Genomic DNA, 13,365 nt, shown 5'->3' with positions numbered 1-13,365 from the left:
GCTTTCTGTGAATCGTTGTGTTTGAATTGATATCGTCCTCTGTATGTGGTGGAGCACTAGGAATGTATCGAAACCCCGCAGCGGTCGGTGTATTGACAAGGATGGCACCGAGAGTCTTACAAGCGTGCCGGATCGCTACTACTCGGCAGTACCGGTTGAGGATTCCGGTGGAGCGAAGCTTCATAATTCAACCGCCCTAAATGCTGGCATCGACACTGGTACCGAGCTGCAGACAATTTGTCCGCAGCATGCTGCCACATGAAATCCTCGACCAACTCTGGCCTGGTGGACACAAAGAACTACTCTCCAACTAGTCGTTGTCGTCGTCGTTGGTCGTTGTCGATGTCGTCGGTATCATGTTCTAGCGATCAATATGTACGGTGTCCTGTGGAGCCATTTGCACCCGCGTGCCCGCGTGCGTCCTCGGGTTGGGAAGGATTTGCATGGTCAATGCAAGTCCTGGCCCGGCTTTGGCGTGAGCGAGTGTATGTACACACAGCAACGAGAGCGGAAAAGAGAACAAGTTTATTGGCTGGCATCGTGTTTACCCAAGCAGCTACCGAGTACCGGTTCCAGAGGAGGAGTCAAATATCGATGGATATATTGTGTATCGATGGATCGTTCTCCCCCCCCTCATCATCGATGCTGCTTCTTTGCTGTGTCATGCGGCGAAGTCTATCTTTTTCCGGACGCTGGATTCCGGACCACCATCACCGGATGCCGCTTGGTGATGTCGGTCCCAATAAGCTGCCTAGCTGCCGAGTTGCCGTCCAGAAGAAGATGAAGGTGTCGACGAACGAGTTCGATGGGCAGGCATTGGTAAGCTTACGCTTACAAATAGGGCCTGTGATGCATCCACCTTTGCTGCTTCAAAAGTAGTTTGTCAAACGGTTCTGTGTACGTTCGGAATCTCCTTCATGGTAAGCGATGATAAAGGGGAATAGACCTATGCAACGAGGAACTAATATTTAAAAATGCCTTCTCGTCTATTGTTATCATAGGAAACCACAAGACGTGCGTCACTCAACAACATATCAGTAGTGCAAGTCATAAGGTTTGCTGGCGAAAGTTCTTAAATTTCACTTGCTAGTCCTAGAAGAATACTTGGGCCATTCTTTTGCCCGTGGCTGCTCAAACATTTTGGCCTTCAACGGTTCTGCTGCCGAGAATGCAACCGGGAACAAAGACGGATGTTTACTAGTGTTTCGCTTCTCCAGAATGTGCAGTATTCTCGTAGATTATGAGTTACTGGTGCCTTGTCGGTGTGGCCACCGATATTTTAAGAACGGAATTAGACGATGTTTTCCTACTACCTATTAGCATACGGGCGTTACTTCCACAGCACCGGTGAGCATCACCTCAAAGTTTTGCGAGGAAAGACGAGCTTTTTTGTGTTTTGTTGCCATGAACTGACTGACTGGTGAACAATAGTGAGGTTGAGAGGTAATTTTTGGGGCCTCTCGATGCTGATATACCTTGCACGGGGGATGTCTATCGAACGAAGAAAAGAAGCCATTGTTGCGCTGACTTTCAATACGAGATTGATTGAAAAGTTTCGCATTTCAACCTTTAATTAACGCCCATTGCTATTTGATGGATGTGGTTTTTGGGGTGTTTCGTGGGTTTGGTTTGGTGAAATATTGAGTTTCCTATCCAACCGACCAATCGCGCACCGAGAATGATCTCACACTTGTTCGGCGTTCTCGAGTGCTCTACTCATGGTTTTATGGTTTACATATGTTGCTGCAGGAACACATTAAACATTGGATGACCTTTCAAAATGTTTTTTTTTGCTTTATGAACGTTTCGCTGGCCACATAACGGATATAGTTCCGTACAGACCACGCACCAAGAAGACACAAAAAAAAACGTAAGCCAGCTTCGGAACAAGTTTGCTCTTTCGTGCCGGTATCGACAATGTCACGGTCACGAGGGGCCGGGCCGCCCGCCGAATACGATGCGATGTTTGCGCATCTGCCGGAGCATGGCATTCCGGTTTCCCCCACCGCATGATGCTGGGTAGTGCAGATCGTGGAGAGGAGGATCACCATAGTGCCGACAACAACAACAACATCAGTTTCGTGAAACTGGTTCTCTGGTGGTGATCTGGTGCGTGCGCGGGACGCTAAAGTCTCCATCCGTCACTCCACAGTCAGCAGCAGCACCAACACACGTGTGCCGAAGCGAAACCGGTACCATTGCCCCCGGTTTTTTGGCGCGAGAGGAGAGAGGAAGCCACCCTGACAACCTCAATGCATGTGTCCGTTCCGATTCCGTTCATTAAACTCGTATTTGCCATTTCGCGCCGCCAGAAGAGCCAAAAGATGATCTCGAGTGGCGGCGTAGAAGGGGCATTGGGTGAGTTCGTTCAATGGGATTTGAATTCTTTCAAGGAAGACACCACGTCACAGACCTTGAGCTCGCGAGCTCGTGATCGCCGCGGCGTGTTGGGTCACAGTCCGGTGTCAACAGTTGATTAGCGTGGACGGTCACGGAATCCAATGCTAAGCGCTAGTAGCATCATTTCTCCGTGGCTGTATAGCTACTGATAGTAGTACCACCAAAAAAAACCATCAAACAATAACACAATATGGCTGATAGTGAAAGTGTGATCGCGCGTTGGTGGGCCAAAGCCAAAAAGTACATCACGATCGAACCGGTGATCGTTCTTTTTCTCCTCACAACAATCAGTTCCACCGGCCAGAGTGTGTTTGAGTTTGAGAAGGTAAGCGAGTGAGTGGCAATTGTGTTGTGACAAGCGAAAGAAAGGCGTCCTTTCTAATTTCGTGCTGCTGCTCCATTAGGCCTGTGCCACGAAGCTCAATGTATCGCTGGAGGTGTGCGCCTTCATGTCGGAGCTGGAAGATGACAACATTTGCGAGGAACCGGACACCACAACCCGGACACTACCAGGCGTCGCGAACTTTCTCGTGTTTCGCGATCAAGTCTGTTTGGCGCAGAAACAAGCACAAACAGAACTGGCCGAACTCGACAAGCATCGCAACATTTGGAGTAAGTTGCCGCGATCATCAGTGTTTTGTTTTGTTTTATTTACGAGTGTTTGTGTCGCACACACTCAGCTGGATTGGTGCAGGTGATCGTACTGCTGGTTGCCGGTAGCTGGACCGATCGTGCCGGAGCACTGAAGCCATGTATACTGGTGCCGATCGCCGCTCAAACGGTGTCACTGTTGTGTAAGCATCGTGCACTGATCGAGGGTTATGATCACGTGTTCTCTCACGCAATATGCTCTTCCAGATACGATGCTGTGTGCGGTGTTTATGCGCGAAATTCCGCTTGAAGCGTCACTGCTCGTTGCTGATCTGATGGTGGCCGTTTGTGGTGGTGTTCCGTTGTTGATCGCGGGTATTTACAGCTATCTGGCGCTAGCTACTGAGCCAAAGGATCGTACGTTCCGGTTTGCGTGTGCTGCCGTCGCGATGGCGTTCTTTCCGGTGGTGGCGAACTTCTTCAGTGGCTACCTGTTCAAGGCACTAGGATTTATCAGTAAGTTACAGAGCGATATGGCGCTTTATTCTGGACTGATTTTCATCTCGCCAAACAGAACTGTGTATGGTATGTCTCGTGTTTTGTGCCGCTTCGATGTTGTACGGATTGTTTGTGCTCGAGGAACCGAAACCCAAGTCCAAGGAAGATCCATCGGCAGCGGTAGCGACGACAGTGGAAAGCGAGAAGCAGTCAACGGAAGGAGGTCTTAGCTCACTGTTTGACTACCGGATGGTGTTCGATTCGGTGAAGGTTTTGTTGAGAAAACGGGAATTCAACCGCCGGAATCTGCTGTGGCTTACGCTGTTGGCTTTCTTCATCAACTTCGGTGCATTGTCGGATATCGGGATAGCGGCCAATCTGGCCATCAGTCAGTTCCACTGGGTAACGAGCTTCGGTATCTGGCGATCTTATGATCTGGCCACAACCCTACTCGGTACGATGTTGGCTATGGGCGTGCTGAGCAAACGGTTCGGCGTGTCCGATGCGATGGTTTGCGTTTTTTCGATCTGTTTTTCGATGGCCGCCAAACCGATCATGGTAAGTACTGTTTAGTGTGTTCAGATGTTGGCTTAACTGTCGCTAACTTTCTCATCTGTTGCAGGCCTATGCTGTGTCGCACGTGGTACCGAACCTCTACTTTGTGGCCACCTCTATCGATGTGTTCGAAGGCAGCAAAACGATTGCCACCAAAAGTCTTGCCTCGAAGCTGGTTGCGGAGAATGAAATCGGTGAAACATTTTGGGTGCTCTGGGATCGTATTTTAAAGCAATTTATAAGAATTTACTATTCCTTTTTGGTAGCAAAAATGCTGACCCTGCTCGGTATCGTGGAGTCCCTCCAGGTCACCATCTATCCGTCGCTGTACAGCGTTGTGTTTCTGGCATCTCAAGAGACGGTTATCGGTGCGGTGTTCTGGCTTAGTGAAGGCTTTCTGCTGCTGGCATTTGCGCTCTACATGTAAGTCACTCAATGTCGTGGTTGAGAATGTTATTAATCTGTTTACGAGCGGTCGGAACCTCTATCGGATTCCAGGATCATATTCCATGAGATCTTTGCGGATGATGTGCCCTCAGAATGATGATGATGATGAGTCCTTTTCGTCTCTTTTTCCCTCTTTCCAGTGTGCTGTACCTGATGTCACGACGCTCGGAACAGGCCGCGGAGGAGGCAGCGGCAACGACGGAACCGACGGGAGGATCGGCAACCCAATCAAGCGCCAAGCAGGGCATCGATAATCCTGCAGTGGATATTACTGCACTTTGATGAGTTTATCTGCATCCGCGAGACTCTCGTGCTTTCCATCTTTTCCCCCCGTGGAGCTCAACAGGAAGGATGCATCTGATTGGACCGGAAATTATTATTTTCCCCTGGCGCGTCACTGGAGAAGCGGAGGGAAAATGGAAGAAAAAATGGAGTCGGAATGGCGCATGGTCGATGCGCGCAATCGATGAGGACGATGGTGATGGATGCAGCGAGAAATGGTTGTCAAATGCTCTCTGTCACACCCCACTACCTCCTACACTCCGAGATAGTCCCGCGGGTGGTACCGGGCTTGGTGATTACAACACTATCTACCTTCCAATGGTAAGCCACTTCGCTTGCGTTCTTTTGTGTGTTTTTTTTACATTTTATTCAATTGAGTTAATAAATAGAATAATATTATACGCAATTACGAGCTGGACCGGGTTATGAGAAAGAAAAGTAAATATTGACGAACCCTGGAGCTCTTACTCCCGGATGAACCAGCATTTGATGGATGATTGGGTTGTTACAACGGATGGTAATGGTTCGTTTGCAAATATTGCTTTTTATTTCGACGAATCGACATCCATTTGTGCATTCGCTGAGCTTTTACCGTTCTGTTTTCGTTCGGTTTTGTAAGTTTCTCAGAGATTTTAACGCTTTTAGAAGGGTGTTTACATAAAAAAGCAGAAAGAACGTAGATATTTTATGTTTTTTGCCAGCTTTACATTGATATTCTGAGGAAAATCAAGCCAACAGAAGCAAGACTGACAAGGATGCAGTCGTTTTAACGCCTCAAATAATATGATTTCATAAAATTGCGACCTAATATTCGAGAAAAGTTCATCTTAAATATGACATTCTCGTCAGAAATCGAGCCTCTGTTTTTTCCGAGTGAACCATGATCCCGTTAACGCTCAGACGCTCTAAAAACTCATTCAAAACAACAGCAAGCTTACCACCTCACGAAAGGCCTCTCAAACTACAGCTCCAGAGACGTCTGCAATCGCTCAACGCAACAACTACTTGCTGGTGAGGCTGAGATAAAAATGGCACCACCTTCCTCCAACCACCGGTCACCTCGTGGTGTCATCGCAACGCAGAAAAGGGGTTTGTTTGCTGTGAAGCAGACTTTCCCCCTTCGACACCGTTCCGAGCGTCCACTCGAAATGGAATATTTAATTGACGGCAAGGGCCATAGAAAATAATTACTCCACCAGCACACGCGCGCACACCAACGACCTTTGACGCATCATCGCTGACACCGCTGCAGTCCTTCGCGGAGACAAACAGCCAGAGATAGAGAGTGTAGAGAGTGACAAGACACTGGTGTGACAGTCGGCAGACGTCTGGGCTTAGAACGCTCTTAAGGATTATAGGTGAGCGGCAAACTCTCAAGGTGTTGCCAGGCGTTGCTACTTTGCACCCCGTGGGGCTTTATCTTCGAATTCAGTGGAATGGGAGCGTGCAAAAGGAATGGAATGTGCTCCCAAGCACACCACGGGCCCTTTGTCAGTCGCGCAATGTTTGTCGCACGCATAGCACAGAGCGCAGAGAACGGCGAGCGGTTTTTATGGAGCACCCTGGAACCCTGGAGGATGGCTGGAAGTTAATAAAAAATTACGATACGGGATCGCGCGCTGGCGTTGGCGTTGGCTTATCGTGCTCATTCGGTGCGATACTTAAAAGCTCGAGCACGAGGCGTGGAGGGCGCTAGGGCGAGGCACTCTTGACATTTGGCCTGCGTATAAAGCGGTGAAACTTTTCGCGCATAAAGCCCGCCTCCCACTCGAAAGAGGTTCTATTCTTGGTCGAGTCGAGCTTATGATTAGCCATTTCAAAGACAGGGCAACATGTGACTGCACCAACCTGTGAGCATCATTTTTTTTAAGCAATGAAAAAGTAAAAGACGAAGGTGTTTTGGAGTGGCACAGACAGAGAACGAGGTCATTGGCCCGAGTTAGAGAATGATTTTCGAGGGAAAATGATACAAGGCAGACAAAGTAGTGTTGATAGCGCAGTTTTAGTTGAAGGACCAGAACTGGGCAACTCGTGTGGACGGAAATCACGTTGGCCTTGCTCGCTGCGTCTGTCATTCAGACGCTCCCCAAAAGAAGGCTACTTCGATTAGCGCTGTGATGTCATCAAAACGGATACCCAACATGTCCACCTCAGGGAATCATCGTCCTTGCCTGTTTGATGTCTCACCATAGCCTTGCTCCCGGGTCCAGAGATCCTGGTTCTACCTCAATGAACCTACTCCACACCACAAAAGTGAACTACGAACTATACGAACAGAACATGCTCACGTTGAGCTCACTAACTAGCACTCGGTTGCATGGACGTGCTCGAGGAAAGGGTATAGAGAGCGAGAGAGAGAGGGAGCTAATTAGCTGGCAGGATGGTTGAGGGAAGTGACTTAATTAAGAAAAATGATGCCATATTCCCCGGGCTGCATCCACGGGGCGACAGAGTGCTCTTTTGGGCAAGAAAGTAGCAACTCTTTTATGGTACGGGGCGTGGGACTGGCGAGCTAACGAGGACATTCGTGGTCGCTTTTGATGGTGACGACGTTCACTTTGCTTCCTTCTGCCATGCTGTATCATTTCTGCGGCGACTCGAAGCTCGAGCATATGTTCGCGACGACGCAAACTCTTTGCTGCCTCTTAAAACCTCCACCCGGTACGAGCTAATGCACCGTCAGCATATCAATCAGATGCAGATAAGAACATTAGGATAACCGAGTTTGGCCTTCGGGGCTCGAAAAAGTGGCCAAAAGTGGCCATTTCAACCACTCATCAGACGTGCGTGCACCGAAACACTGCGTCCACAATGAACAGAAGTGTGATAACGGGGATAAAAGTTATTCAAATATTATGAATGGAAAAAGGCCGGCCGGCCGCTCGATGTCGTCGATTGTCGATTGCTTACGAATCGATGTGCTTTTCGAAAAGCCTCCTCCCGAGGTATCTAATCGCATATTACATTAGCAGCCGGTTTTTGTCGGAAGGTACAAGGTGTCACCACGATTGTGTCGATCTCGATTGCTGTCGATTCCGATTGCTTGCTGGGTTCCTTTTTCGTGGCTGCAACGAAGGGCTCTGCGAATGCTCTGGTGACGGTGGTAGGATCCATTTTATGAATTTTTCATGCAATGTTGATTGATGCCGATAAGAGCAGCACAACACAAAGAAGGAAGGTGAAAGCTCGTCCCGATCGTTTCGATTCCGAGTTCACACATTCGGCTGACGTGCTATCGAGACCTGTCGCTAATGTATCGAAACGCGGGAATGCGAGCAGGTGCGATGCGATGGAACGCCATCTCGAGCGCCGCGATGTGCTAATCAGGGACAGACATTCAACGCAGCAACAAGCAACTCTCGGCCGTTGCCGAAAAAGCAGCGCGATAAGAGACCGGTTCGCAGTCTCAGAAAAAGCCTCTTCCAAGGACGAACACGATCGGCACGCTGGTGCCTCGTGGTAGGAAACTATTAAACAATCGTTGGCCAACACCAACGTGAGTTCATTAATTGTGTTCCTTTCTAGTGACGTCTTGCAAGGAATGCGTTCGGTGTGCTGTGAAGTGGCCACGCGCGCCTCTTTGAGCTCAACATTTACTTATGCAAATGCGCAACGCCCCCGTCTCAATCGGAGATCGAAAGTACATCAAGCAGTGCGCAACTTCGCCACGATGACAAATCAATATTTGGCGAAGCGTAAAAATCCGATTGTAGCCTCGGCTTGGCATAAGCAATGGGAATGGTATGCGGCGCATTCCGATCCGGTGCGGTGGGTGGTCGGGGTTCCCATTTCCATTTCCTTGGTCCAAGGAACGCCCAGGCTGTTGGTTTTTCATTTTAGAAGGAAATTTGTTTAGCAACGTCAAGAGTGACAAGAGAGCGAAAGCGAGAGCGAGTGAGAGAAAGGCGGATGACCGGTACTCGGGCGGTTGGCCAGCTGGTTCGCTGAAAACTTTGTGTTTCTTTGATTATCAGCGCCCCCGGAGGGTGGTGGTCGAAGTTGGGGGGTGGGGGGGGGGGGGGATGCGCGTGTTTTAAGCAAAGTGTGAACTGAGGTCGTTAACGTGAATTGTTTAATCAAACAGATGAAGTTTTCACTTTGTCTGAGGCGCGAACCCGATGGTTAGACAAATTAATTATAGAAATTCCTTTGTCCCGCTGATAGTCGACGCTCGAGACAAGGGTGCTGCTCATCAGGAGATGTCAAAGACGCCGTATCGAGCTCACCAGTTCGCGATCACTCTGGCATGTCTTTGTCGCGCGATTCGCGTGTCAATCGAGTACTTGTTTCGCGATTTGCCCCCCCAATCCCTCGTTTGAGTTTGAATATTTAACATCCCCCGGTCAGCTCTCACCCCCTTCACTGCCGTAATGTCAGGTTATCGTGCTCGGGAATCATTTCTCGCTAAAAACCAAACTCAACAGAGAGAATAATTGATTGGCGCTGTTTGTCGCTGCTCCCTCTCTCTCTCTCTCTCTCTCTCTCTCTCTCTGGTCCTCTAATTTGACACGTTGACATGCGCGTGTGGGTGGCGTTGGGAGGGTCAGAAGGGGTGGAAGGTACTGGCAAGGTCATCAGCCAGCCAGCGACCTGCTTGTGGCCGTTGGTAGCTTATCGATTCGCGCACTCGCTCCCAACAAAACTTCAAAGCAACGCGTGACGTATCCTCAGTCTTTGGGCTCTTTTAAATCCTCCCCTTCGAAGGGGGGGTGTTCCATGGGGGTGCTTAATCATGACAGTTTGCTCTAGTTGCTAGTGTACCGCAGCCCCACCCCAGAGTAGTCCGGAAGTAACAGTAGTTACTAACCCAAAATTGTTATGTTCCGTTCGCTTCGGTGAATGGGTGGTCCGTACCCCGTGACACACTATGCGCCAGTGGCATGCCGTTGTCGCAGTGAGGTTTTTGGACGCCTGGAAGCTTGGGCGAGAGCAAGAGAAATGGCACTAATTAATAAACGCTCTTCCGTGTTGCGGACGCTTTAGCATCGCGCAGACTTTTGCAAGCGATTTGTTACACTAATGGCACTGGGAGTGGGCTCGATTTCACGCAGTTCGATCTTGGAACCTTTTTATGATCACGGGAGGAAGTTCAAACATAATGTTACCGGATATGCTAAAACTTGCTGGCGTAATTAGCGATCCAGGAATCGGGAAATGACCGTCAAGTCGTTTGCTGGTTGACCTTGACGCACTTGGTGTACATCTCGTGTACTATTCAACCGAGTTATTGATCAACATCAACTCCTGGAGCCAGCACACGTTCCGGTGCTGTAAAGGTGATGGCCACTCGATGGCACCACCAACTTCCTCGGAAACAACCCGAGGCTCTGCCGTGTAAGTTCCCGTTATTTTCAAGGTGCGTTGGGTCAAGTAAGCAGAAATAAAATACGCCACGCCATGTTGGAAATTTATGACTCCAACCGACCAGCCGACCGACGGTGCCGGTGGTGCTGGTAGACCAAATACCGGGGACTAGAAGGTGGAATGGTTTGTTTTCTCCGTTACTGGGGTGTGTATGTGTGGAGAAAAATGGCCCCTCTGCGCCTACACGCCTTTCGTCAGGGCAGAGGGGTTTGCGTCTATTCCGGGTTACACGCTGGACCCGCCGCTTTGCCCATAAATAACCTCCTCCGAGAGCGTGGTGCGCGTGATGAGCTTTTAGGGTTCGGGAAGGGGGGGCAGCGGCGGACTGGCTGTAAAACATGGCAATACCTTCCTCTACATGGCCTCCCTTTCCTCCACCTCACCGGTAACCAGAGGAAAAGTAGCTGAAAATCGTTCACAACCCACTTGACAACACCGTTTTCGGTTGATCCATATTCGATTGCCGAGAACTCTCGGTGAGAGTGGCCTGGAGTGTGATGCTGTGCTCTCCCTCGCGTGAGCAGTATGTTATGTATGCTCGGTTCGGAGACGAGTGCGTGATAAATGGTGTGTGTGCGGGGGGGGGAGGCAAGAGGCCCCCACCCGTTGGTCGATGGTGCACCAAAATATCCAATCGACAACCTTCTCCAACTCCAAGGTCTTTAGCTTCAGGCCTTGTGGCACCACCACCACCAGCACCACCACCTTAATCTGCAACGGTTTGTTGGAGGCTCAATCAACCGGAACCTGATGTGATCCGAAATTCCGCCGTAAGAAAAGCGCTCGCTTCGGTGGCGCCTCGGAGCGAACCCCCGGGAGCCCGATTTCCAGCAAGACGCGGAATGTGGAATGCCGTTCTAATCCTACGCACCAACAGGAACAATAGACATTGATCGATCACGGATCGCTGGGCACCGTGCAGCAGCGATTGCTATGCGCTGCCTAAGAGGGGTCCTTCGGAGCGTATCCTCGGCCTGTGAGAGCTGGAGACGATGGAGTGCAAAACCCTGAATTTATGGTGTGCGAACCGGCCAGCTAGAGCGACCATTTTAACGGTCGTGCTGACGCCATCAACCTCCCCAAAGTGCTTCACCCTGGTGGAGGGTAGGAAACCGAGCGTATATGTTGCGCCAGGATTGTAATAGACGCATGTGTTTAACATTCACTCCGCGAGCCAGCTCTCGTTGAGTGTCAGGACGCATTGGATGCTCCCCCCGGGGGGGGTTGATGTCTTTAGCACAAATCAGAAAAGAGCCCGAAGGTCTTTAGCGATGACTTTGAGGGACCTTGGGACATCGGTCCTTTAACTGGCGTAGGGGACTGAGATTAAAGAAAAAGTCCATAACTAATGGCAACAGTACTTTTGTTGAGTAGATTGACGTCATCAGTGCTGCATCATTAATGATAGATCGAGTGAAGAAGAGCTTATTAAATACAGAGTATTCAACAATATCTATCTAGATAAGTTTGAAGTATCATCATTTCTTGAAAAAAAGGTATACAAAAGTCTTCTAATCTGATGTAGATTTAATGAACAACTCCACTATTCTGACGCATTACAACACTATGAATAGAACCACAGAACGATGCTCCTCATCATCCTTTCATTCATTTTCCCTGCTAATTAACATCCTGACGCCACTGTGTAAACCGATGCGGCTCCTCTGTCGTGCCAGAGAAGAAGGGTTCCTTTACAGAGAAGACGACACGACGACGCGGTGTGTATTTGTGTCCGTAGTCCCCACTGCAGTGCAATTTTGAGGTCCTGAGGACTAGCGCGACCGAGCACCGGGACGAGGGTCTCACCAACAAAAACACGCCTCACGAACAAACGGAGGATAATTGTGGACAATAATATCCTTATAATGTTGCCGAGTTCCTCCACGAAACTCAACTCCACCATCGGGGCCGGGGCGTCAAAAGCTGATTGGCCTTAATAGCAGTTCGTGGCACGGTGCAGGATTTTATCGTCCCGTGACGACGGTAGACCGAGGGGCGCTTGCCAATGTTCGTGCCCGGCATCGCCGTCGTAATAGGAGATTTTCGTGACTCCGGCGTCCGAGGGGTCCATCATAAACTCCATCGCCCACCATCGCCCCTGCTACCAAGCAAAGGAACGAACGTCGAAATCCGGCCGTCTGCACGATCACCAACGAACTGTGACGTATCGGCGGCAGTGTCTACGTTGGTGGCGGTGGTGTAACTGTGGTTGGTTGGTGAAGTTGAACAAAATTGAATTAAATTACTCATAATTTGACAGTGCAATAAAGTGACACGAGCACGGGCCAGAGCACGAGCACGAGCCAGTTGGTTGATTGTCAGTGGGCTGGATGTAATTTCTCGCCTGTCCCGGAATGATTCCTCGTCGTCATCATCGTCATGCGTCGCGTCACGGTGACTCCCGGTGTGCGTTAATGAAGTGTAACAAAGAACACGAGCTACCTTTCGTTCGCTCTTTTTTTTTATCTCTCCATTTCTTTTTGTCCCATCCCATTCCCGGGATACGGATGCCAGCACGGGATTGATGAGTTTTATTGAAATGGAATTGTTTTCATGTCATGGCTTCTGATCCGGAATCAGCATTGCCGGATGGTTTGGAATGCACCGGCCTGTGTCGGTATTTTGGAGCGCCAAAAATGGCAAACATTAACGCAGTAGTTTTGTTCAACAAATGGGAGTTGATTAATAGATAGCAGTGGAGTAAAGCTGTCAGCACATGACAGCAACTTCATTGCAACTGTCTAAAGTATACCAGAAAAGCGTTGCAAACGAAAACAATTCTCAGTCTAGTTTGCAAATTTTATAGAAGAAAAAATGTGTTTACATTTTAGCGATGAAACAGAAACAACTGAAGAGTATTTAATGGTCTTTTTTAATTACTGAAATAGATAGATAAATAAAAGATTAATGCTGATAAACAGATATATAGAAGCGTATTAGTATCGACTTATAACGCAACTCCTCTGCCAGTCAAAACCAATGTGTCACGAGGAATAAGCGTTAATCAGAGATTCAAATTGCTTGAATCGCATTTATCAATATTTATTGATGATGATGATTGATCAACCGACGTGCATAAGTAAAGCATCACAACTTGAATTAAAACTCGTTTTGACAGTTTTTCGTCCAAATCACATCAATGCAGATGGATCAAAGAGGGAAACTGCCGTACCTCAAATCAAAGAGAATCCTACACCACAATAAGTTGACCTAGATTGTTGTAACGCG

The 13,365-nt window shown here is 49.0% G+C and overlaps 2 protein-coding genes across 3 annotated transcripts in view; one reads left to right on the top strand and one right to left on the bottom strand.

The window, feature by feature from the left end:
• The window catches only part of LOC126572476 (neural cell adhesion molecule 1-like), a 192,059-nt gene that overhangs the window by 43,601 nt on the left and 135,093 nt on the right, over positions 1 to 13,365 (bottom strand). The window lies entirely within an intron of this gene.
• On the top strand, positions 2,591 to 5,106 carry LOC126572479 (proton-coupled folate transporter-like). Of its 2 annotated transcripts, none has more exons than XM_050231829.1 (8): positions 2,591 to 2,725; positions 2,805 to 3,012; positions 3,081 to 3,194; positions 3,259 to 3,507; positions 3,566 to 4,047; positions 4,112 to 4,238; positions 4,311 to 4,467; positions 4,632 to 5,106. In XM_050231829.1, exons 1-8 carry the CDS (start codon positions 2,591 to 2,593, stop codon positions 4,771 to 4,773), a joined length of 1,614 nt encoding a protein of 537 aa, XP_050087786.1. In that variant the 3' UTR covers positions 4,774 to 5,106. The 2 variants fall into 2 exon arrangements, with proteins under 2 accessions (XP_050087786.1, XP_050087787.1); XM_050231830.1 differs by having other exon boundaries at positions 2,711 to 2,733.

Source organism: Anopheles aquasalis, chromosome 2, assembly GCF_943734665.1.
Source record: "Anopheles aquasalis chromosome 2, idAnoAquaMG_Q_19, whole genome shotgun sequence".
Taxonomy (NCBI): domain Eukaryota; kingdom Metazoa; phylum Arthropoda; class Insecta; order Diptera; family Culicidae; genus Anopheles; species Anopheles aquasalis.
This window is presented reverse-complemented; position numbering and strand designations above follow the sequence as displayed.